At 45.2% G+C, this 27,907-nt stretch overlaps 1 protein-coding gene across 1 annotated transcript in view; it reads left to right on the top strand.

The window, feature by feature from the left end:
- Positions 1-27,907, top strand: part of TCAIM (T cell activation inhibitor, mitochondrial) — a 111,957-nt gene that overhangs the window by 42,758 nt on the left and 41,292 nt on the right. The window contains exons 2-4 of the mRNA XM_068101817.2: positions 10,843-10,978; positions 12,156-12,333; positions 12,455-12,710. Coding sequence (XP_067957918.1) covers positions 10,843-10,978; positions 12,156-12,333; positions 12,455-12,710 — 570 coding nt within the window. The remainder of the gene's footprint in view (positions 1-10,842; positions 10,979-12,155; positions 12,334-12,454; positions 12,711-27,907) is intronic.

The following is a 27,907-nucleotide window of genomic DNA, read 5'->3' as shown; positions in this document are numbered from 1 at the left end:
TTGGCGATAAACAAGCATGGCATCCTCAACACCGCGATTTACAATATTTGGAGATAAACAAGCATGTCATCCTCAACAGCGCGATTTACAATATTTGGCGATAAACAAGCATGGCATCCTCAACACCTTGATTTACAATATTTGGAGATAAACAAGCATGGCATCCTCAACACCGCGATTTACAATATTTGGCGATAAACAAGCATGGCATCCTCAACACCTTGATTTACAATATTTGGCGATAAACAAGCATGGCATCCTCAACACCTTGATTTACAATATTTGGAGATAAACAAGCATGGCATCCTCAACACTGCGATTTACAATATTTGGAGATAAACAAGCATGGCATCCTCAACACCTTGATTTACAATATTTGGAGATAAACAACCATGGCATCCTCAACACCGCGATTTACAATATTTGGAGATAAACAAGCATGTCATCCTCAACACCGCGATTTACAATATTTGGAGATAAACAAGCATGGCATCCTCGACACCTTGATTTACAATATTTGGCGATAAACAAGCATGGCATCCTCAACACCGCGATTTACAATATTTGGAGATAAACAAGCATGGCATCCTCAACACTGCAATTTTCAATATTTGGCGATAAACAAGCATGGCATCCTCAACACCTTGATTTACAATATTTGGCGATAAACAAGCATGGCATCCTCAACACCTTGATTTACAATATTTGGAGATAAACAAGCATGGCATCCTCAACACCGCGATTTACAATATTTGGAGATAAACAAGCATGGCATCCTCAACACCTTGATTTACAATATTTGGAGATAAACAAGCATGGCACCCTCAACACCTTGATTTACAATATTTGGCGATAAACAAGCATGGCATCCTCAACACCGCGATTTACAATATTTGGAGATAAACAAGCATGGCATCCTCAACACCTTCATTTACAATATTTGGCGATAAACAAGCATGGCATCCTCAACACCTTGATTTACAATATTTGGAGATAAACAAGCATGGCATCCTCAACACCGCGATTTACAATATTTGGAGATAAACAAGCATGGCATCCTCAACACCTTGATTTACAATATTTGGAGATAAACAAGCATGGCATCCTCAACACCACGATTTACAATATTTGGAGATAAACAAGCATGTCATCCTCAACAGCGCGATTTACAATATTTGGCGATAAACAAGCATGGCATCCTCAACACCTTGATTTACAATATTTGGAGATAAACAAGCATGGCATCCTCAACACCGCGATTTACAATATTTGGCGATAAACAAGCATGGCATCCTCACCACCTTGATTTACAATATTTGGCGATAAACAAGCATGGCATCCTCAACACCTTGATTTACAATATTTGGAGATAAACAAGCATGGCATCCTCAACACCGCGATTTACAATATTTGGAGATAAACAAGCATGGCATCCTCAACACCTTGATTTACAATATTTGGAGATAAACAAGCATGGCATCCTCAACACCTTGATTTACAATATTTGGAGATAAACAAGCATGGCATCCTCGACACCTTGATTTACAATATTTGGAGATAAACAAGCATGGCATCCTCAACACCGCGATTTACAATATTTGGCGAAAAACAACCATGGCTTCCTCGACAACTTGATTTACAATATTTGGAGATAAACAAGCATGGCATCCTCAACACCTTGATTTACAATATTTGGAGATAAACAAGCATGGCATCCTCAACACCTTGATTTACAATATTTGGAGATAAACAAGCATGGCATCCTCAACACCTTGATTTACAATATTTGGAGATAAACAAGCATGGCATCCTCAACACCGCGATTTACAATATTTGGCGATAAACAACCATGGCATCCTCAACACCTTGATTTACAATATTTGGAGATAAACAACCATGGCATCCTCAACACCTTGATTTACAATATTTGGAGATAAACAAGCATGGCATCCTCGACACCTTGATTTACAATATTTGGAGATAAACAAGCATGGCATCCTCAACACCGCGATTTACAATATTTGGCGAAAAACAACCATGGCTTCCTCGACAACTTGATTTACAATATTTGGAGATAAACAAGCATGGCATCCTCAACACCTTGATTTACAATATTTGGAGATAAACAAGCATGGCATCCTCAACACCTTGATTTACAATATTTGGAGATAAACAAGCATGGCATCCTCAACACCTTGATTTACAATATTTGGAGATAAACAAGCATGGCATCCTCAACACCGCGATTTACAATATTTGGCGATAAACAACCATGGCATCCTCAACACCTTGATTTACAATATTTGGAGATAAACAACCATGGCATCCTCAACACCTTGATTTACAATATTTGGAGATAAACAAGCATGGCATCCTCAACACCTTGATTTACAATATTTGGAGATAAACAAGCATGGCATCCTCAACACCGCGATTTACAATATTTGGAGATAAACAAGCATGTCATCCTCAACAGCGCGATTTACAATATTTGGCGATAAACAAGCATGGCATCCTCAACACCTTGATTTACAATATTTGGAGATAAACAAGCATGGCATCCTCAACACCGCGATTTACAATATTTGGCGATAAACAAGCATGGCATCCTCAACACCTTGATTTACAATATTTGGCGATAAACAAGCATGGCATCCTCAACACCTTGATTTACAATATTTGGAGATAAACAAGCATGGCATCCTCAACACCGCGATTTACAATATTTGGAGATAAACAAGCATGGCATCCTCAACACCTTGATTTACAATATTTGGAGATAAACAAGCATGGCATCCTCAACACCACGATTTACAATATTTGGCGATAAACAACCATGGCATCCTCAACACCTTGATTTACAATATTTGGAGATAAACAAGCATGGCATCCTCAACACCGCGATTTACAATATTTGGAGATAAACAAGCATGGCATCCTCAACACCGCGATTTACAATATTTGGAGATAAACAAGCATGGCATCCTCGACACCTTGATTTCCAATATTTGGAGATAAACAAGCATGGCATCCTCAACACCGCGATTTACAATATTTGGAGATAAACAAGCATGGCATCCTCAACACCTTGATTTACAATATTTGGCGATAAACAAGCATGGCATCCTCAACACCTTGATGTACAATATTTGGAGATAAACAAGCATGGCATCCTCAACACCTTGATTTACAATATTTGGCGATAAACAAGCATGGCATCCTCAACACCGCGATTTACAATATTTGGAGATAAACAAGCATGTCATCCTCAACAGCGCGATTTACAATATTTGGCGATAAACAAGCATGGCATCCTCAACACCTTGATTTACAATATTTGGAGATAAACAAGCATGGCATCCTCAACACCGCGATTTACAATATTTGGCGATAAACAAGCATGGCATCCTCAACACCTTGATTTACAATATTTGGCGATAAACAAGCATGGCATCCTCAACACCTTGATTTACAATATTTGGAGATAAACAAGCATGGCATCCTCAACACCACGATTTACAATATTTGGAGATAAACAAGCATGGCATCCTCAACACCTTGATTTACAATATTTGGAGATAAACAAGCATGGCATCCTCAACACCGCGATTTACAATATTTGGAGATAAACAAACATGGCATCCTCGACACCTTGATTTACAATATTTGGAGATAAACAAGCATGGCATCCTCAACACCGCGATTTACAATATTTGGCGATAAACAACCATGGCTTCCTCGACACCTTGATTTACAATATTTGGAGATAAACAAGCATGGCATCCTCAACACCTTGATTTACAATATTTGGAGATAAACAAGCATGGCGTCCTCAACACCTTGATTTACAATATTTGGAGATAAACAAGCATGGCATCCTCAACACCTTGATTTACAATATTTGGAGATAAACAAGCATGGCATCCTCAACACCTTCATTTACAATATTTGGAGATAAACAAGCATGGCATCCTCAACACCTTCATTTACAATATTTGGAGATAAACAAGCATGGCATCCTCAACACCTTGATTTACAATATTTGGAGATAAACAAGCATGGCATCCTCAACACCTTGATTTACAATATTTGGAGATAAACAAGCATGGCATCCTCAACACCGCGATTTACAATATTTGGAGATAAACAAACATGGCATCCTCAACACCTTGATTTACAATATTTGGAGATAAACAAGCATGGCATCCTCAACACCTTGATTTACAATATTTGGAGATAAACAACCATGGCATCCTCAACACCGCGATTTCCAATATTTGGAGATAAACAAGCATGGCATCCTCAACACCTTGATTGACAATATTTGGAGATAAACAAGCATGGCATCCTCAACACCTTGATTTACAATATTTGGCGATAAACAACCATGGCATCCTCAACACCTTGATTTACAATATTTGGAGATAAACAAGCATGGCATCCTCAACAACCTGATTTACAATATTTGGCGATAAACAAGCATGGCATCCTCAACACCTTGATTTACAATATTTGGAGATAAACAAGCATGGCATCCTCAACACCTTGATTTACAATATTTGGAGATAAACAAGCATGGCATCCTCAACACCTTGATTTACAATATTTGGAGATAAACAAGCATGTCATCCTCAACAGCGCGATTTACAATATTTGGCGATAAACAAGCATGGCATCCTCAACACCTTGATTTACAATATTTGGCGATAAACAAGCATGGCATCCTCAACACCTTGATTTACAATATTTGGAGATAAACAAGCATGGCATCCTCAACACCTTGATTTACAATATTTGGAGATAAACAAGCATGGCATCCTCAACACCGCAATTTACAATATTTGGCGATAAACAAGCATGGCATCCTCAACACCTTGATTTACAATATTTGGCGATAAACAAGCATGGCATCCTCAACACCTTGATTTACAATATTTGGAGATAAACAAGCATGGCATCCTCAACACCGCGATTTACAATATTTGGAGATAAACAAGCATGGCATCCTCAACACCTTGATTTACAATATTTGGAGATAAACAAGCATGGCATCCTCAACACCTTGATTTACAATATTTGGAGATAAACAAGCATGGCATCCTCAACACCGCGATTTACAATATTTGGAGATAAACAAGCATGGCATCCTCGACACCTTGATTTACAATATTTGGAGATAAACAAGCATGGCATCCTCAACACCGCGATTTACAATATTTGGAGATAAACAAGCATGGCATCCTCAACACCTTGATGTACAATATTTGGCGATAAACAAGCATGGCATCCTCAACACCTTGATGTACAATATTTGGAGATAAACAAGCATGGCATCCTCAACACCTTGATTTACAATATTTGGCGATAAACAAGCATGGCATCCTCAACACCGCGATTTACAATATTTGGAGATAAACAAGCATGTCATCCTCAACAGCGCGATTTACAATATTTGGCGATAAACAAGCATGGCATCCTCAACACCTTGATTTACAATATTTGGAGATAAACAAGCATGGCATCCTCAACACCGCGATTTACAATATTTGGCGATAAACAAGCATGGCATCCTCAACACCTTGATTTACAATATTTGGCGATAAACAAGCATGGCATCCTCAACACCTTGATTTACAATATTTGGAGATAAACAAGCATGGCATCCTCAACACTGCGATTTACAATATTTGGAGATAAACAAGCATGGCATCCTCAACACCTTGATTTACAATATTTGGAGATAAACAACCATGGCATCCTCAACACCGCGATTTACAATATTTGGAGATAAACAAGCATGTCATCCTCAACACCGCGATTTACAATATTTGGAGATAAACAAGCATGGCATCCTCGACACCTTGATTTACAATATTTGGCGATAAACAAGCATGGCATCCTCAACACCGCGATTTACAATATTTGGAGATAAACAAGCATGGCATCCTCAACACTGCAATTTTCAATATTTGGCGATAAACAAGCATGGCATCCTCAACACCTTGATTTACAATATTTGGCGATAAACAAGCATGGCATCCTCAACACCTTGATTTACAATATTTGGAGATAAACAAGCATGGCATCCTCAACACCGCGATTTACAATATTTGGAGATAAACAAGCATGGCATCCTCAACACCTTGATTTACAATATTTGGAGATAAACAAGCATGGCACCCTCAACACCTTGATTTACAATATTTGGCGATAAACAAGCATGGCATCCTCAACACCGCGATTTACAATATTTGGAGATAAACAAGCATGGCATCCTCAACACCTTCATTTACAATATTTGGCGATAAACAAGCATGGCATCCTCAACACCTTGATTTACAATATTTGGAGATAAACAAGCATGGCATCCTCAACACCGCGATTTACAATATTTGGAGATAAACAAGCATGGCATCCTCAACACCTTGATTTACAATATTTGGAGATAAACAAGCATGGCATCCTCAACACCACGATTTACAATATTTGGAGATAAACAAGCATGTCATCCTCAACAGCGCGATTTACAATATTTGGCGATAAACAAGCATGGCATCCTCAACACCTTGATTTACAATATTTGGAGATAAACAAGCATGGCATCCTCAACACCGCGATTTACAATATTTGGCGATAAACAAGCATGGCATCCTCACCACCTTGATTTACAATATTTGGCGATAAACAAGCATGGCATCCTCAACACCTTGATTTACAATATTTGGAGATAAACAAGCATGGCATCCTCAACACCGCGATTTACAATATTTGGAGATAAACAAGCATGGCATCCTCAACACCTTGATTTACAATATTTGGAGATAAACAAGCATGGCATCCTCAACACCTTGATTTACAATATTTGGAGATAAACAAGCATGGCATCCTCGACACCTTGATTTACAATATTTGGAGATAAACAAGCATGGCATCCTCAACACCGCGATTTACAATATTTGGCGAAAAACAACCATGGCTTCCTCGACAACTTGATTTACAATATTTGGAGATAAACAAGCATGGCATCCTCAACACCTTGATTTACAATATTTGGAGATAAACAAGCATGGCATCCTCAACACCTTGATTTACAATATTTGGAGATAAACAAGCATGGCATCCTCAACACCTTGATTTACAATATTTGGAGATAAACAAGCATGGCATCCTCAACACCGCGATTTACAATATTTGGCGATAAACAACCATGGCATCCTCAACACCTTGATTTACAATATTTGGAGATAAACAACCATGGCATCCTCAACACCTTGATTTACAATATTTGGAGATAAACAAGCATGGCATCCTCAACACCTTGATTTACAATATTTGGAGATAAACAAGCATGGCATCCTCAACACCGCGATTTACAATATTTGGAGATAAACAAGCATGTCATCCTCAACAGCGCGATTTACAATATTTGGCGATAAACAAGCATGGCATCCTCAACACCTTGATTTACAATATTTGGAGATAAACAAGCATGGCATCCTCAACACCGCGATTTACAATATTTGGCGATAAACAAGCATGGCATCCTCAACACCTTGATTTACAATATTTGGCGATAAACAAGCATGGCATCCTCAACACCTTGATTTACAATATTTGGAGATAAACAAGCATGGCATCCTCAACACCGCGATTTACAATATTTGGAGATAAACAAGCATGGCATCCTCAACACCTTGATTTACAATATTTGGAGATAAACAAGCATGGCATCCTCAACACCACGATTTACAATATTTGGCGATAAACAACCATGGCATCCTCAACACCTTGATTTACAATATTTGGAGATAAACAAGCATGGCATCCTCAACACCGCGATTTACAATATTTGGAGATAAACAAGCATGGCATCCTCAACACCGCGATTTACAATATTTGGAGATAAACAAGCATGGCATCCTCGACACCTTGATTTCCAATATTTGGAGATAAACAAGCATGGCATCCTCAACACCGCGATTTACAATATTTGGAGATAAACAAGCATGGCATCCTCAACACCTTGATTTACAATATTTGGCGATAAACAAGCATGGCATCCTCAACACCTTGATGTACAATATTTGGAGATAAACAAGCATGGCATCCTCAACACCTTGATTTACAATATTTGGCGATAAACAAGCATGGCATCCTCAACACCGCGATTTACAATATTTGGAGATAAACAAGCATGTCATCCTCAACAGCGCGATTTACAATATTTGGCGATAAACAAGCATGGCATCCTCAACACCTTGATTTACAATATTTGGAGATAAACAAGCATGGCATCCTCAACACCGCGATTTACAATATTTGGCGATAAACAAGCATGGCATCCTCAACACCTTGATTTACAATATTTGGCGATAAACAAGCATGGCATCCTCAACACCTTGATTTACAATATTTGGAGATAAACAAGCATGGCATCCTCAACACCACGATTTACAATATTTGGAGATAAACAAGCATGGCATCCTCAACACCTTGATTTACAATATTTGGAGATAAACAAGCATGGCATCCTCAACACCGCGATTTACAATATTTGGAGATAAACAAACATGGCATCCTCGACACCTTGATTTACAATATTTGGAGATAAACAAGCATGGCATCCTCAACACCGCGATTTACAATATTTGGCGATAAACAACCATGGCTTCCTCGACACCTTGATTTACAATATTTGGAGATAAACAAGCATGGCATCCTCAACACCTTGATTTACAATATTTGGAGATAAACAAGCATGGCGTCCTCAACACCTTGATTTACAATATTTGGAGATAAACAAGCATGGCATCCTCAACACCTTGATTTACAATATTTGGAGATAAACAAGCATGGCATCCTCAACACCTTCATTTACAATATTTGGAGATAAACAAGCATGGCATCCTCAACACCTTCATTTACAATATTTGGAGATAAACAAGCATGGCATCCTCAACACCGCGATTTACAATATTTGGCGATAAACAAGCATGGCATCCTCAACACCTTGATTTACAATATTTGGAGATAAACAAGCATGGCATGCTCAACACCTTGATTTACAATATTTGGAGATAAACAAGCATGGCATCCTCAACAACTTGATTTATCTGATATGCGAATTGAGATTGATCAAACATGCCAACTTGAGTGCACACACACTTTTCAGCAATATCCTTCCAAAACACTTCATTACTTTAGAGGTCGACTCCTGCACGGTAATTTTTCACCTCATCACTGGCTGTTTTAACCTTTGGTGCTGGAATGATAAGTTGAAGATTTCCAATGTTTGGGGAATAATACAGCATTGTCTGAGATTGATTCATAGATCGGTGTGAACGCCGGATCAAGTTGTTGACTACACATTTTCCAAACCTTATTGGAAATACCATCCTGGCTAGTGGTCTTGTTCACTTTAATCTTTGCAAATTCATCACGAACCTCCTTCACATTCATTGCCAGACTCTTGTCTGAGTCCCGAATCTTATCCTTTAACATTTCAACAACAGAGTAATTCCCAACTTCGAAATCATGAACATCAAATCTACAATAAAAATCGTTCAAATTATCAACAAAGTATTTTGTACAGTCTGCTGGCCTCACCGATGTGTTTTTATATCAAGTTATAGGTTGCATTTTCTGCCAAGCAGCTCGAGCATTATTTCCTTTAAAATTCCATTCCATCTTTGGATTATAATCTGCCTCAGTTTGTAATCTTAAATGTTTAACTTGTGCAGGGGGTGGTGATGAACACTATGTCCTGCCTGATAAGAGTTGTGCTTGCACAAAACAAATTAGGTGATATCTCATCGAAATGGGAGAAATGTTAATTTTTTACTGGTCATTTTACGAGAGTGAAAACTGTAGGTGTTTTACTTAATGTTTTTGAATGCAAAATCCAGCTTCCTGGAAGAGTGAGGAGATTTAGGGCAAAATGTCAACGAACTGACAATGGGTCTACAGATAGACAAAACAAACATGGAAAGGAGGAAGCGAGGAAAGACAGTAACCTGCAAGTGGGTTAGGTTAAATATAGGGTTAATGGAAGTTGACAAGATTATGGCTCTGGATTGGTGGAGGTGACATGAGATGGTGGTGCACCACTTGCTTGAGGCTCTGGAGGAAAGAGGGTCATGGAACAGTTTGACAAATAGAAAAGACAAACGAAGAAGAAGAAGAAGAAGAGGTGTGTGGTAAGTCTGGATTTGGGGGGGGGGGGGGGGGTTTAACCAGGAATAAAGGGGTTACTGGAAGAATGTGCATCTTGGAGGAGCTGGAGAAGGTCTGAGGGCTGAGAGAGTGGAGGAAGCTAGACTGGAGGAGAGGCGGTTTAAAAAAAAAAAAAAACAGAGGCCATCGACCTGTCTGTGATGTAAGAGCAACAGGCCTTGTGCTTCTGCCTCATCATGGGAAATGCTAATACTTTTGAGAGCTTCAGATTCCATAGAATTCAGGAGAGACAGATGTGATGCTGGGGCCCCAGCCCATAGGGGAAAGCAATACTCCATTGAGTTGGGGACACACAAAGGGCTTGTGTCTGAGAGTAGTTCTGATTTTCCAAGGAATTATTTGGAATCGACATCTCGGATGCCTAGTCTTAGGCTGGTTTTGGAGGCTAGCTCTGATGTATGGTCGGAACCAGGAGAAATCATGGTTGATGGTAAGCCCTAGAAGTTCAACAGACTGAACCTTTTCCATTGGCTGACCATGGGATGGATTCTGGTCCCATGCATACAAAATGAGCGACAAATTGGTAGTGGTCATGTGATGTTCCTATTTGTCTGGCTTGCTGGATGGTTTGAAATCCTCATGGAATTTGATGCTTTTTTCCATCCCCAGAGCTGGCTGTCTCATGGGCAACTGGAGAAATGCACGGCAAGCAAGATGCATCAGCTCAGCAGAGGTTACCACAGCCCTGCGGGCTTTTTACCTCGCTGTGCACCCAGACAGATTTGGTCAGCACCCGCAGGAGAGGGTGAGTGTTGGACTAATACTTCAAAATGTCCGCAAAATATTTCCTCCATAAATGTTATGATATATGCTCGGAACAGGTTTTCATGCGAATGTTCTTCATCATGAATATTTCGATCAAGTTGTCGATTGACCTCTTTAAACCTGCACCTTCTGTTTTCTGTAACCATTGTTTTTTTTATCTTGAACAGTCATTCATCAAGCCATTAGTATTACGTAGATCGTGAAAACATTACTACCCCCACCACCAAAGGTGGACAGAAGTTATGTTTTTACCCGTTTGTTTTTACCCGTAAGCACGATGTCTCAATTTTTGTGGACGATTTCGGGTGAAACTTTGTGGACATGTTGGGTGTGTGACGAGGACAATTAATTAGATTTTGTTGAAGATCCGGATGCAGATATGGCATATCAGTGGCCACAAAACTAAACTGTTCGGCCTGGTGGATGTATGCACTCCACCGAGTGTCTTTCTAGTTACCCTTCACACGCGAAGCGAAAATCGGGGTTAAGCCATTCATTAATGTCCGTCCATCCGTCTGTCTTATCAACGACTTTCTTAGATTGAATATTGTATTTTGAATACGAATCGGAACATGAATAAGAAGACAAGTCTGTCATTTTAACCTACTTTTGCTCAGACTTTATCCCGATCATACATGTGCAGAGAGGAATGAGGTAATAGTTTTACTCTGTTTGCCTCTGCCTGGCAGTGAAACCAAATTGAAAATCATTCCAAACGGTGAACTTGCTGTTTTAAGGCCGTCGTCATGAAGGACACAAACAACAGGCAGGAATTTGACTTCATCATTGTTTTGCCCCTCAAATGGAGCGAGCTGAAAATGTTGATTTTTGGATTTTGCAATTTGGGGATTTCTGCATTGCAGAATACTAAATATCACGTTCAATCATAAGTGGAACAGTCTTCCTTTATCCGAGAGCCCTGGACTCTGGCTTTCTTTACAACCTCCTCTTCTCCTGTTTCCTGTTTATCTCGTCCTCCAACTGTCCCCCTCTCCCACACCACCATGTTCGACCTTTACCCTCACCACCTCTTCCACAACATTCACTTTGTTTAATTTTTGCAGTTTGTAGTTCCAGTCTCCACTTTGTAGCAACTCTTGTTGAATTGCTCATGTTGAATTGCTCTTGTTGAATGGAAACATTTTTCTCATTGGCAGGCAGTCAATGAGAATTCTTTGAAAAGGCTGAATGGCTATCTAGAAAACTTGCAGAAAGGTGGCTTAGTGCAGCCACTGCAGGTCACCTTTTATGTGCGTGAGGAACGGCCGGAATGGCCAACGAACGTGCCTCTCACACGGCCGTCCCATGGCACCTCGCGAGCGAGTAAAGCTAGAGGTACGGAGGTCTATATGTCCGATCCTGTAACACCTGTTAAGATGGTCGAGCCGCTCTGCCTCATGACTGACTTTTTTGGTTTTAATTCATGATGAGCTGAGGCCTGTGTTCCCATGTTCAGCTTTCCAGGCAGTGAGCTTCACGCTGCTCTCTCAAGAACCCCTGGCGGCTGTTAGAAACATCCTGCACTCGTGCCAGCTTCCTACTCAACACCTCTCTAGCCTACGACCAAGCACGGCCCTCTGGTCTCTTAGTCGCGATCCGCAAATGTCTCACCCAGATCGGCCCATAATGTGGGATCCCAGTTATTATGTATTCACAGGACGGGCCCCGCCATGGCAGAAGGCACAGCCTTCCCAATTGGACCTCTCTCTCAGGTGCCGATGTTAAAGACCCTTGAATGGAGATTTACATAATATGCCTCTTTAACATAATTTGATGGTTGTTCAAGCGCATTATGGGAACATACACTGCTATATATATATATATATGTATATATATATATATATATATATATATATATATATATATATATATATATATATATATATATATATATATATATATATACAGTGGAACCTTGACTTACGAGTGCCCCAACTTACGAGTTTTTCGAGATACGAGCCGTCGCTCGGGCGGTTTATTGCTTTGAGATGCGAGCCGAGATCTGAGTTACGAGCTTTCGTCACCCGGTCACGTGGTTATCTTGCCGTGCACGTACAGTATCTCTGTCGTATAGCGCTGCATTTTTGTTTTCGCATGTTGGTTATTTTGAGTTTACGCCGCCAGGTGGGTTCCGGTCACGTGGTTATCTTGCCGTGCACGTACAGTATCTCTGTCGTATAGCGCTGCATTTTTGTTTTCGCATGTTGGTTATTTTGAGTTTACGCCGCCAGGTGGGTTCCGGTCACGTGGTTATCTTGCCGTGCACGTACAGTATCTCTGTCGTATAGCGCTGCATTTTTGTTTTCGCATGTTGGTTATTTTGAGTTTACGCCGCCAGGTGGGTTCCGGTCACGTGGTTATCTTGCCGTGCACGTACAGTATCTCTGTCGTATAGCGCTGCATTTTTGTTTTCACATGTTGGTTATTTTGAGTTTACGCCGCCAGGTGGGTTCCGGTCACGTGGTTATCTTGCCGTGCACGTACAGTATCTCTGTCGTATAGCGCTGCATTTTTGTTTTCGCATGTTGGTTATTTTGAGTTTACGCCGCCAGGTGGGTTCCGGTCACGTGGTTATCTTGCCGTGCACGTACAGTATCTCTGTCGTATAGCGCTGCATTTTTGTTTTCGCATTTTGGTTATTTTGGAAAATTTCATGTTCATGTCGAACATTTCATGTTCATGTTCATGTTTTCATGTTCATGCCATGCCAGGCCACAACTTGTTCAGAGTGCCGGCGATAGCTCGCCTTCTCTTTGTGGAAAACACGGTGAGATCCTTAACATCCAACAACTAATGGGACGCAAACGGGGCGCCCAGTTTAGCGGTACACACATTGATGAATCACTCTGCCTGTGATTCACCCATGACAGGTTATAGCTGGGTCGGGATTCAAACCCAGGCTGGACAGTTTAGACTTTAGAGTCAAGTGTGCGTACCTCCAGTCCAGGCCATCCTGCATTGTATGCTGCATACAGGTGAAATATAAAGCGCGAGATATTTTTATATATACTGTATATTTAAAAAAAAATTGGTGTGGTTTTTGGCGGGCTGGAACGGATTAATAGCATTTCAATGCATTTTAATGGGGAAATTTGATTTGAGAAACGAGCAATTTGAGTTACGAGCTCGGTCACAGAACGAATTAAACTCGTAAGTCAAGGTTCCACTGTATATATATATATATATACATATATATATATATATATATATATATATATATATATATATACACATACATACATACATACATACATACATACATACATACATACATACATACACCCAGGGCAAGATGGAGAAGATTGTCATGGGGACCGCAAGGCTAACCCCCGCTCTAGCAGGGAAAATGGCCTTAAAATGCATGTTGTTGTTGTTGTTGTTGTTGTTGTTGTTGTGTGTGTGTGTGTGTGTGTGTGTGTGTGTGTGTGTGTGTGTGTGTGTGTGTGTGTGTGTGTGTGTGTGTGTGTGTGTGTGTGTGTGTGTGTGTGTGTGTATATATACACACATACATACATATTGTTACGGTACGCGGTTAAAGATGTTATATTTGCCGAGCGGAGGCTCCGCGAACCGAACAGTTATTCCCCGACTCTAAAACCCGATTTACCCCAAACATTGGCCGGATCGCGCCACCGCTATTCAATCGGGAAAACTCTAAAGCGACCGAATGCAAAGAGGAAAAGGAATAAGACGAGAAAAGGGTTGAAAATACTACTAAATTTATTTACTACTAGGGCATGCCCGTACGTGGGTGCAATGCCCGTACGTGGGTACGTGGGTGCGAGTACGGTGACAATCCCCCCCCCTCTATTTACATGAAATGGTTTGGTCCATGAAATGGTTTGGTCCATTCGCAACGCCAAAGCGAACGACGAACGGCTTGCGAGTACGGTGACAATCCCCCCCCTCTATTTACATGAAATGGTTTGGTCCATTCGCAACGACCACAGAACCCCCCCCCCCCCCCTCTATTTACATGAAAAGGTTTGGTCCATTCGCAACGCCAAAGCGAACAGCGAACGGCTAAATCGCCATAGCTCGGTAACTACTTGTCCGATTAATTTCAAACCTTGAAAAGGCACATCCTCAGGTCCCCAGCAATATACCTGGCAAGTTTCAAGTATATCGGACCGGTAGTTGTCGAGAAACAGCGGTCGTATACAAACATACAAACAAACACACACACAGAGATTAGTGGAATTATAGATAGATTTACAGGCTCAAAATAACCAAGGAAGAAGGAAAGATAAGAAAATAATTTACAGAAGATATTAGAGACACAGTGCAACGCTAGCTTACCTACAGTCTTAATTAACCCAGGGACAGAACAAACAAGGACAGACTCACACGGGGAATGATGATAGGACTGGCAGGAGGTGAATGGCTGGAGGGAGAGGAAGGTCCACGGGTACTGCAGCACGATCGGCGCGTTTAGCAGCCGTCGTTCTTTCGCAGCCCTGCTCAAGAACTGCCGTCAAGGCCCCAAGCTGCTGTGGCTGCTGCTGTGGCTCGAGCTGCTGTAAATGCAGTTTCGGTGGCTCGAGCTGCAGCTCAACTCTGGACTTCTCTCAGACTCAACTCAAAGCGCCTCTCTTGGACTCGACTCAAAGCGCATCTCTTGGACCCAACTCAAAGCGCATCTCTTGGACCCAACTGCTTGGACTCCCTCTCGTCTGCGCTTGGGAACGCCCCGCCGGCGGGTTATATACGCCCCGCCCTTCAACCTTTTTGAACCTCCCCCAAACGTTCTCTCTCCGCCCTCTCAAGCCAAACCCCTGGCTCATGGTTGGTCGAGTGAGGCGGGCTCACTCCTCCCCTCTATGACGAGGTGGAGACACGCCTTTCTTCTCCGACCCTGCCTCGTGGTCAATGGCGGCAATTGGAGGGGAGGTAATTGCCAATCGACGAAAGGGGGAATGGAGGTTTTGGGAATGGGAATGAAGGGAATCTATCTCTTTCACTTGGTGCAATGGAGTACTTCAATTAATGGGAGACACAGCCTTACCCTAAAACACAGAATAAGATATAACTATCGAACAGGGGTATTCTATGATTGGCTGACGTGTATGCTTTTGGACTAATTATGGGACGCCCTGTTGACCTTTACACAACTCCGGAGGCAGGAGGCACAGAATAAACAATAATAATAATAAAGCACACAATAAAAAAAAATACAGTCCTCACATCCGCAACACTGCACCCTCCTCCTCTTAGGCACGGCCCGGGCCTACAACTTTTATTTAGTGTGACACGTAGATGTAGTTCCCTCTACTTTTAACCTGACCCTGAGTGCGACAGTTTTTAAAACATAAATAAATGTGTCCCGCTGCTCCATTGCACCCTGCCTAACAGACTTACGCCCACAGTTAACCGAATTGCGGAATGGTCTTCAAACTATACATTGACGGTGGGGAGCATTATTTACAATGACTGCTTTTATTTACAAAACTAACCCAGGACCTGTAATTGTTCTTTCTGGGGGGGGGGGGAGACAGTCTGCTCTGCATCAATGCACCATGAAGGCACCTATAACGCACCAACACATCCTCAAGCACCAATCGGTGCAGTCACCACAGTTCATCAGTGTCAATGCATGAAAATAAACTCAACAACCCCTAACCCTGCAGGTGATCTCTTGCTCTCCGGCTCCCTCTGCTGGCTATTATTATTGTCTTCCAGTTGTTGTCTTTCTTTCATTTTCTTACTGGCGGCCTATTTGCAATAAAGCTTGCCCCAACGTGTCCATTTTATTTATTTTATTTATGGCCCACAGGGCCGACTACGTGTGGTTCACCTGTGGGGCATCGGTGCCCTGTGGCCAAGGTCCGCCAGCAAGATTTCGGGCCCTCATGGCCGGTTCCAGCAGAGGGGCCATGCCCCAACCCATGGGGTCCATAAGTGGTGCTCGGCCACAGACATGTGGTCCATAATGTGGTGCATCGATGCAGACAGCTGGTTCTGAGAGTGCCGGGCGCACATTGGCCGACTCACGCACACTCCCCTCGGCGCCCAATGGCGCACAGGTCATGTGGGAGACAAAAGGGGGAAGACAAATGAGCGAGGGGTAAGGTCACAAGGGTACACATCAAACAAGGCAATGCAAGGCGAAATGCGTACGGAGAGCGAAATGAGAAAGCTCATCCCTACCGAACGTCACCCCCACCTGTCACCTACACTACCCTTGCCTTTACCCCATATTTACAAAAATCTACACATTTACCAATCCGTCGCTACTGTCACGTCTTCCCCATATTTCCCTATACCAAATTCGTCACCACAATCCCTCTATCCAAAATTTGCCATCACCCAATTCGTCATCAACCCTCATAAGGAGCAAGAGATGGAACATCAAGCACAATGTCACACCCACGTCATGATGCGTCTCACATTCCAAACATTTGCATCAACAAAAATAATCAAAACAACCTGGCATGGTGTGGAGTACCTGTCACCTCAGGTGAGTGGATGCAGATGGTGCGAGGAGATCCTTCATCCTATCTACCCTCTAAATGACTTTAACACTCTTTACTCTACCCGGGGTCTTTCCCTGCCAATCCATTGGCCAACTTACACTATGGGTTCTAAAAACCAATTCCCATTGACCAAACTGTGGTGCTTCTCAATTTGGGGTCTCACTCCCCCGATTCATCCCCCAGTGCCCTTGCACAATTTCTGGGCTGTGACGTGTAGCTCTCCCAGCAGGTCTACCCACCTGTACACCTCCACCACTGCAGTTGCCACCCGAGCTTACCTAGCTCCTCACCCTAACCTAACTAACTGGGGAAGGCCCCTCCTGGCTCTGTCACCCCTTGGTGCCCTCTGGCACTGGGCTACCCGGGTCCGTCCTCCGGATCCTCGGGCCCCATCCACAACAACTCTACCGGCTCCCAGAGCCCACCTGCGGCCTCACCTGGCCGACATCCTCACAGTGGTGGAGTGCCCAAACCAACTACACACACTAACAGGCTACACGCCCAGCCATTTCCACAACACTAATGCACCCATCCAAACATCATTCTTCACCCGCACCACAGATGCCAATATCCAACCACAATTTACCTGTACCCTCTACCTAACACTTACACTACCCGCCCCGGGTATCCGTGATGGGGGTCCACTCTTCCCCCATTCACACCTTCGCACCATCCACTCCACTCCATATTTTCCACCATACTCACTCCACGACCATCCATTCCAAGACTCCATATATTCCACACTCCATGTCTTCCATACACCTGTTGGTGCACACCTGTGCACTCACACCTGGTGCCACCTGCACCCTCCTCCTCTTCCTGGACCAGTTGGTCAACACAACACACCTCACCATCACCATCACTCAAACACTGCTCCATTCACCTGTCCAGTTGCACACCTGTGCAATCACACCTGTTCACCATACTTGTTCAATCCTCACACACTGCTCAATACACTTGAATACACCTCCAACACTCACACGGCATCATCTGAACTACCTGTTGCCCTGCTAACTTAGTGCTCCCTGTCTTCCCTTTAAACTAAGCACATACCACGTCATTATCATCCACACTAATCTACCTGCGTCCCCACTGCAGGTGTCATTGTCACTACCTAATCTTAACGTTACCTAATGTCATCTTCGCTAGATCCCTACACACGATATATCCTAACCCACCCGGGCTAGTTTTCACTGCCATCAACCCCATAAACTAGTGCTCCTTTGCCCCCCCCCTGTGAGGGATGACAGAGTTGCCATCCCACCACATGGGGGACGTTCCACTACCAATTTTGCTCACCAAATTTCAACCAATCAAAATTTTTGCCAATCTGCCAATCACTGTACCATTACCAATCACTCTGCCAATCCTTTGCCAATCATCAAATTTTGCCTTTTTCTAATTTTGGGTCCAAAACACTAACTTCATCACCCGTCTACTTATTAGATCCTCTCGGTGCGCCAATTCACGTCTACAGCCTGGCTTCGTGAAGCCGAGCAATGAATGCGGGTTGTTTGGCGCCGGCGGCTGGATGCGTCCGGCACTCGGTGCAGGGAAGGACGCTTACCCGGGCCGAGATCCCACGCACCACCTCGGCGTGGAGCCATCCAATTGCCCGATCTCGACCTGCCGGAACGCCTTAACAAAAAGGGGTCGCCATGACGACCCTTCCTATCGGGCTGCCCGTTCCGCCTAGCGGAGCACGGACGCGGCCATTCCCAGTGCGGCCCAGCATGGATCACGTACGGCGGTCCTTTCGAACCCGCCGTGCTTCGGATCCCCGCTGGTTCTCGCGGCACGCGAAGCCCGGCACGCACCGAGGGCCCGATTCGGCTATAAGTCGCTCTAACCGCTAACCCGGTTACCGTCGATGCCTCACCTGCATGCTTACACGCATACGCTACCCCTTTCTTGCTCATACATCCAGCTGTTTCCCTGCTCTTGGTCATTGCACCTTCTCTTACACACCCAGGTACACTCATTCCACTCACAGACTTGGTCACACACCTGACCACCGAACACCTTTGCACACACTCGTCGCTCGCACACCTCACCAACACACCTCTTCGCGCCCCCTTCTCGGTCACCTCCTCTGTGACAATCACAGGTGTGCTCTCACTCGCACACCCAACCACGTGCCTCACGACCAACTCAAGTGTGCATTCCCACACACGCTCTACCATTCCAGGTGTGCATCCTTCCATTCCAGGTGTACATCCTCGCTCACCTGTCACAACCAACTCACGCTCCGTGTCACTCTCACTACTTTCACCACCACTCTTGACAGCGCACTCACCCTTACTCTCGACAGCGCACTCTTTCCTCATGCCCCTGTCCGTTACACACCTTTCTCGCGCACACTCTTGCGCACACTCTCCCGTTACACCCTCTGTAACACTCACCACAGGCATGCATTCTCCCTCACTCTTGACAGCGCATTCTTTCCTCATGCACCCGTCCGTTGCACACCTTTCTCGCGCATCCTCTTGCGCACACTCTTTCGTTACTTCCTTCGTAACACCCACCACAGGCGTGCATGCTTCCGTTACATCCTCTGTAACACTCCTCACTACGCGCTTCCATGTGCTCCCTCGCACACACGCTACGACCGACTCACTCTCGACAGCACACTCACTCCTCGGCGCGCACTTTTTCCTCACACACCCCATGGTCGGACATTCTCGCACCCCTCCTCTTTCGCACACCAGACCTGTCGCACACTTCACCAACGGCCTCTCACGAACACCCGGGTCCACAACAACCCCCAAGCCGACTGAAGCTCCCCTCACATCATGTACATATTCCACGTATATCGCCACTCACCTTGGCACCTCGTCTCCACACCTCTTTCGCCACCTGCAAACTCTTTATTTGGGTAGTGAGCACATCATTATGAGTTGAGCACCGACTTTGTACCAATTCCATCACCTCATCTTGGATTTCTCTTTTAGTTTCTGTCCGTCTCTTCTTAATTTCACTCACCCCCTCTAACACCTCCTTTAATTTTTGCTTCACCTCTTTTATTTCCCGGTGCATCTCCTCAATTTCGTCCTCGAAGGCTACCGTGACCGTCTCTATGTGCGTCCTTACCTGCCAGTCCTTCGTCTCCATTATCTCTGTCACCTCGTCCAACCTCATTGTCAGTCCCTCACGTACCATCTGACATTGCTTCTGTGTCGCTATTAAGGCATTTTTAATTTCTTTTTGTGTCGCCTTTAACCCTCCTAGTACCGCAGTGTTCCTTTGAACCTGCTCCACTAACTCCGTTTGTCCCTCTGTCAGCTGTTCCACCTCCTCCGTCAGATCTTCTATTCCCCCTTGTAACCTAGCCGTTCCATTTCTCACCTCTTTCTCTATACGCTTTTCGCCTCGCTTTACCTCCTCGCGTACCCCCAAGACCTCCTCACTTACACCTCGTCGTATCTCCTCTTTCATCTCCTCCCTCTCTTTTGTAGATGCTACCCTCATCTGTCCCAATTCATCCCTCTGAGCATCCAATTTACTTTCTAACCCGATTTTCACCTCCTCTATCTGGTTCCCCATCTGTTCGATTTCCCGGGCGGATTGCTCCCCTATTTCCCGCAATTTGTCTTCCATCCTATTTTCTAACCCCATTAACCCATTTTTCACCCCCTCTAACTGATTCTCCTGGGCAGCCATTCTATTTTCCACCCCCGTTAACCCATTCTTTACCTCTTTTATCCCGTTGTCTAACCCCTCAAATTTAGCTTCTAGCCGTGCCCCCATTTCTCCCATTTTGCCCCCCATATCGCCCATTTTGCCCCCCATTTCGCCCCCCATTACCCCCAATTGCTCACTCTGAGCCCTCATTTGCTCACTCTGAGCATCCATCCGGTTCCCCATTTGTCCCATTCGCTCACCCTGAGCATCCATTTTTGCTTCTAGCCTGTCCATAAGGGCCCCCATTTGTAACATAAAAAGGTCCGAATTCCCCAGCGGCACTGCTACGGTCACGGGCGTGGCTAGATTTGGTGCCGCTGTAACCGCGTGCGCAAAGGCGCCATTTTGCGCGCCTGATACCTCGTGCGCGAGAGTGCCATTTTGCGCGTCTGATACCCCCTCAACCACATCCTCCATATACATTTCCCCGAGGTCCTGGGTCGATTCCACCCCGTCTATCTCTAGCTCACCTACCGGCATCCGATCGTCTTGACCAGCCATGGCGCGATTTCAAAATTCGGGTTTTTCTTTAAAACACAATTTTTCAGCAGCTCGTAATTTTGAGCGCGTTAAGCGCGCTTCGGGCCTCATATCCCACTCCTCAACACCAATTGTTACGGTACGCGGTTAAAGATGGTATGTTTGCCGAGCGGAGGCTCCGCGACCGAACAATTATTCCCCGACTCTAACACCCGATTTACCCCAAACTTTGGCCGGATCGCGCCACCGCTATTCAATCGGGAAAACTCTAAAGCGACCGAATGCAAAGAGGAAAAGGAATAAGACGAGAAAAGGGTTGAAAATACTACTAAATTTATTTACGATTTACAGGCTCAAAATAACCAAGGAAGAAGGAAAGATAAGAAAATAATTTACAGAAGATATTAGAGAGACAGTGCAACGCTAGCTTACCTACAGTCTTAATCTTAATTACCTACATCCATACAGTCTTAATAATAAACCCGGACACTTCCGGGTTCGGTTGCGAGAGGACGCTGGCGTTGCATATTCGCCGCTTCTCCGACTGGATGGATGTACAGGGTCTGCTTCTACCTTTCTGACCTGACATCTCACACCTGTCCTGCCTTTTCACACCCGCACGTGCCGCGTGTTCTCCGGCTGGATAACGGAATCTGCTTTTGATGGTACGGAATACGGAATTCGAAAGGCCCGCTCCCGTTGATTGTGGCCGTGGCCTTGTTTGCCGGTGGCCTTGTGGCCTTGTTTGCCGCTGTGGTCTTGATTAGCGGCTGCAGTCGTTTGCCGCTGCGTTTGCCGCTGCGTTTGCCGCTGCGTTTGCCGCTTTGCCTCCTCGACCTTGGCCTCGTACTCGTCCCTTCGCTCCTGCCTGGCATGGCTCTGAAGTACTCCGCCGCAAGGCTTCTTCTGCTCAATACCCGCTCCACCCCATCATGCATCTCTGCCATCAAATCAAATGGACTCCTCCGACGACCCAGGTACATTCACCGTGGCTCCGGTCGCAAGTTTGTTTATTTGCAATCAGGTCACTCCATCCCCGTCCTCTGGTCGGCTCAGCGCACTCTCACTCTTCGTCCCAGCGCACCTGGTCACAGCAACCCACACGATCGCACCTCTTGCCTACGAACCCTGGCTAAATCACCTGAATTCATCCCTGCTGTTCAAAACAACATCAAGCTCACCCTGTTCAACACCCGGTCCCTCAACAATAAATGCCTCATCCTGAACGAATACATCCTGGATAACAAACTGGACTTTCTCTGTCTCACCGAAACCTGGCAACAACCTCTGGACTACTACACACTCAACCTCACCACACCCAATGGATATTCCTACGTCAATAAACCACGCTCGGAGGGCCGAGGTGGTGGAATTGCCGTTATCCACCGTCAAGACATCAAGACCAACCTCATCTCCATCTCATCTGCTCCATCATTTGAACACCTGGCTTTAAAACTCTCTGGTCACACGCAGTCAGTCATGGCTGTCGTCTACCGCCCTCCCAAACCACACCCATCATTCCTGTCTGACTTCTCCTACTTTCTGACCCAGCTATGTTCCCTCTCCCCCTCAATCCTCCTCCTTGGTGATTTCAATATCCACATGGACTCCACTGACTCCACAATAACCACTGACTTCACTGATTTACTCACCTGCTTTAACCTCACTCAACATGTCGACTTTCCTACCCATATCCGTGGTCACATTTTGGACCTTGTCTGCTCCACTGGATTAAATTTGCACCATCTCTATGGCTCCGACCTCACCCTCTCTGACCACTTAGCCATCACTCTGACCATCAACATCCCCGCCCCAACACCAAGGCATTATCGCACAATCAACTTCCGTAAGCTAAACGCTCTTTCACCTACCTCATTCTCATCCACCCTCTCTGAAAAAATGTCCACTTCTCCCTTCATTGACCACCACACCCCTTCCGACCTCACTGACTACTACAACAACACTCTCTCCTCCTGCCTTGACCAGCTTGCGCCTGTAAAAACCAAAACAGTTTCTTTCACCCATTCTGCTCCCTGGTTTACCCCTGAACTCCACCTGATGAAAACTCGTGCTCGCCAACTTGAAAGACTCCGCAATAAAACGGGTCTCACAGTTCACTCCCAAGCCTACAAGGACCACATACAACACTACAAAGATGCCCTCTCCCGCGCCCGCTCTGCCTACAACTCTCAAATTATCCACTCTGGCTCCGGAAACCCAAAAGCACTCTTCTCGACAATAAACAAACTCCTCCGCCCCCTGAACACCACCACCCAGTCATTCACAGTAGACAACTGCATCTCCTTCCTCTCTTTCTTCCAACGCAAAATTGACAACATCTACAACAGCTTGACCACCGCCGCACCCGCTCCCCCTCCAACCACCTGCCCCCCCCTTGTCCTGCCATCCCCTGTCTCGGTTCTCCCCAATCTCTCCTACTGACCTCTCTGAACTCCTCATAGGAATGAAAACTGCCACCTGCACTCTTGACCCCATCCCCTCCAGCTTTGTCAAAGCCTCCCTCCCTGCTCTCTCTCCACTTATCATTGCAACAATAAACTCCTCCCTGTCTACAGGCATCGTCCCACCTTCCCTCAAAATTGCTGCTGTTACCCCCATTCTAAAAAAACCTGGTCTAAACCCTGACACCCTAAACAACTTCAGACCCATCTCCAACCTACCCTTTCTGTCAAAAGTTTTGGAACGCGCTGTAGCCACTCAACTCAAACATCATCTCTCTGCCAATAACTTGTATGAAACATTCCAATCCGGATTCCGCTCCAACCACAGTACTGAAACTGCTCTCCTCAAAATCACCAACGACCTTCTCCTCTCCTCTGACGCTGGCAACCTCAACATTCTCGTCCTCCTCGACCTCAGCGCTGCCTTTGACACCATCGATCACACTATCCTCCTCACCCGACTTGAATCCACCTTTAACGTCACCGGCACTGCCCTCTCTTGGATTAAATCATACCTCTCTGACAGATGCCAGTTCATCTCCATCAATAACTGCAAATCCCCCACTGCTCCCCTCCCCCAAGGTGTCCCCCAAGGTTCAGTTCTTGGCCCCCTCCTCTTCATCCTTTACCTGTCCCCGCTCGGTCACTTAATCCGCCGTCATGGTCTCCAATTCCACTGCTTCGCCGATGACATCCAGCTTTTCATCTCCACCAAGTCCGTCTCCACCGACACCCACTCTATCCTGACAAACTGCATCACTGAAATAAAATCCTGGCTTCAAATCAACTTCCTCAAGCTTAACTGTGATAAATCTGAAATAATCATCATTGGCCCAAAAACGCTCACAAAATCCACCCATAACTTTGCCCTCAACATCGACGGTATCCCAGTATCCACCTCCCCTCACATCCGGAATCTTGGCGTCATCTTTGACCAAACCCTTTCCTTCGACAAATACACTAAACAGATCACAAAGTCAGCCTTCTTTCACCTGAAAAACATTGCCCGTCTCCGCTCATCCCTCTCCTCCACGGCTGCAGAAACCCTCATCCACGCCTTCATCACCTCCCGTCTGGACTACTGCAATAGCCTCCTCTATGGTTCACCCTCAAAAATCACCAATAAACTCCAATACATTCAGAACTCCGCTGCCCGTCTACTCACTCATTCCCGGACCCGTGACCACATCACCCCCGTCCTTTACAAGCTTCACTGGCTCCCCATCCCCCAGAGAATCCAGTACAAAATCCTCCTCTTGACATACAAAGCCCTCCATAACCTGGCCCCATCCTACCTGGCTGACCTCCTCTCCAGACACACTCCCACCCGCAACCTCCGCTCTGCTGGTACCAACCTCCTGACCCCCTCCATCCGGACCAAATTCAGATCCTGGGGGGACAGGGCCTTCTCCATCGCTGCTCCCACCCTCTGGAACTCACTACCTCACACCATCAGAGACTCCTCCTCACTCACCACATTCAAAACATCACTAAAGACCCACCTGTTCAACGCTGCATTCAACATTCAACCCACAGCATTTAACCCCTGACTATCTCTTCTCCTTCTCCCTCCTTTTGCTTTAAATATTTCCCTATTGATTCTTGTCTTGTCTTTTTGATTCTTGTCTTATATATATGCCGTATATCGCTGCTGTTTATTTTCTTGATTCTTGTCTTTTTGCAATTGTTGTTTTCATGTATTGTTATGCATTATGTTTTCCACTCTGTCAAAGCGCCTTTGGGCTTCTGGAAAAGCGCTATACAAAATAAATGAATTATTATTATTATTATTATTAATTAACCCAGGGACAGAACAAACAAGGACAGACTCACGCGGGGAATGATGATAGGACTGGCAGGAGGTGGATGGCTGGAGGGAGAGGAAGGTCCACGGATACTGCAGCACGATCGGCGTGTTTGGCAGCCGCCGTTCCTTCGCGGCCCCGCTCAAAACTGCCGTCAAGGCCCCAAGCTGCTGTGGCTGCTGCTGTGGCTCGAGCTGCTGTAAATGCAGTTTCGGTGGCTCGAGCTGCAGCTCAACTCTGGACTTCTCTCGGACTCAACTCAAAGCGCCTCTCTTGGACCCAACTCAAAGCGCATCTCTTGGACCCAACTGCTTGGACTCCCTCTCGTCTGCGCTTGGGAACGCCCCGCCGGCGGGTTATATACGCCCCGCCCTTCAACCTTTTCGAGCCTCCCCCAAACGTTCTCTCTCCGCCCTCTCAAGCCAAACCCCTGGCTCATGGTTGGTCGAGTGGGGCGGGCTCACTCCTCCCCTCTATGACGAGGTGGAGACACGCCTTTCTTCTCCGACCCTGCCTCGTGGTCAATGGCGGCAATTGGAGGGGAGGTAATTGCCAATCGACGAAAGGGGGAATGGAGGTTTTGGGAATGGGAATGAAGGGAATCTATCTCTTTCACTTGGTGCAATGGAGTACTTCAAGTAATGGGAGACACAGCCTTACCCTAAAACACAGAATAAGATATAACTATCGAACAGGGGTATTCTATGATTGGCTGACGTGTATGCTTTTGGACTAATTATGGGACGCCCTGTTGACCTTTACACAACTCCGGAGGCAGGAGGCGCAGAATAAACAATAATAATAATAAAGCACACAATAAAAAAAATAGTCCTCATATCCGCAACAATATATATCTACAGTATATACATACATTATATATCTACAGTATATATATATATATATATATATATATATATATATATATATATATATTGTGAGAAACCACCGGTGAAACCACCTGTTCTCACCCAGATTTGGTGCCCCGCCCACCGCGTGACGTGGCCTCCTTGGAGCCTCACGCGATCGGGAGGCGATTCGGCACGTGATTGGTGGAGAGTCCAGAGAGGCGGTCGCCATCTTGTGCAACGGACGCGGCTCGAAGGCTCCGAGTGGGAAATCTCAAAAGGGCTTTCCTTGAATCCTCACGACAGCCGAGTTGGGCTGGTCGATTACAGTTCGGTATTTTACGAGCGAGTAACTCCGGAAGAAAACGAGTGATTCCCGGATCTCGTAGATTGGAACCGCGAGTGATTGCCTGCTTCGTGTTGGAGCTGCTGGCCGACCGTTACTGCCGGCCTTGTGCGGTGAATTCCATCCTGTTACCCTCCGAGTCCCGGAGATCGTCGATTGGAGCCGCGAGTGATCTTACCTGCGTCCTGTTTGGAGCGTCTGTTGCCGACAGTTCCTGCAGGCTTTGTGCAGTTTATTCCATTCTGTTACCATTTATGGTTTTTGTGATCGAGCCAATAAAGCATCGTGCCTTACCCCTAGAAGGCCGATTAAAACACAATTGTGTTTATTGAGTTCTCTCTGTCCACTCCGTGGACTACTTGAAGCCCGGACATTAACGTCCGTATTCCGTGCTGGGAACCATTTCACAGCCGGGATCGCGACAAATGGGTTGCTCGTCCTAGGATCTTTCAAGTGAGAGACATTCGAATTGAGACGGGAATTCGGCATCTGCATCTTCTCTGCATCTTCTCACCAGCGGACGCCGTCTTGGAGGAACTTTCTCGCCGTAGGACGCTGTCTTGGGTGGTGCTTCACTGCAGAATAAGTGAGCCTCGGATCCCTCCAAACAACCGACAAAAAAAAAAAAAACGTGAGTATTTGTACGTGGTATTTTTCTCATTGGCAATTTGATGTGCGGGTGATATTGTGTAGTTCGTGTCGTATTTCCCCAACAGAGCGTTGTGTTTGAGCGTTGTGTTTTGTGCCTTGTCTTATGATAACTCGTAGCCAAGCTATGTCGACCAGAGAAGTGAGAGTTCAACCTGATCATGTTGAC

Source organism: Myxine glutinosa, chromosome 9 (assembly GCF_964187855.1).
Source record: "Myxine glutinosa chromosome 9, kmMyxGlut1.1, whole genome shotgun sequence".
Lineage (NCBI taxonomy): Eukaryota > Metazoa > Chordata > Myxini > Myxiniformes > Myxinidae > Myxine > Myxine glutinosa.
This window is presented reverse-complemented; position numbering and strand designations above follow the sequence as displayed.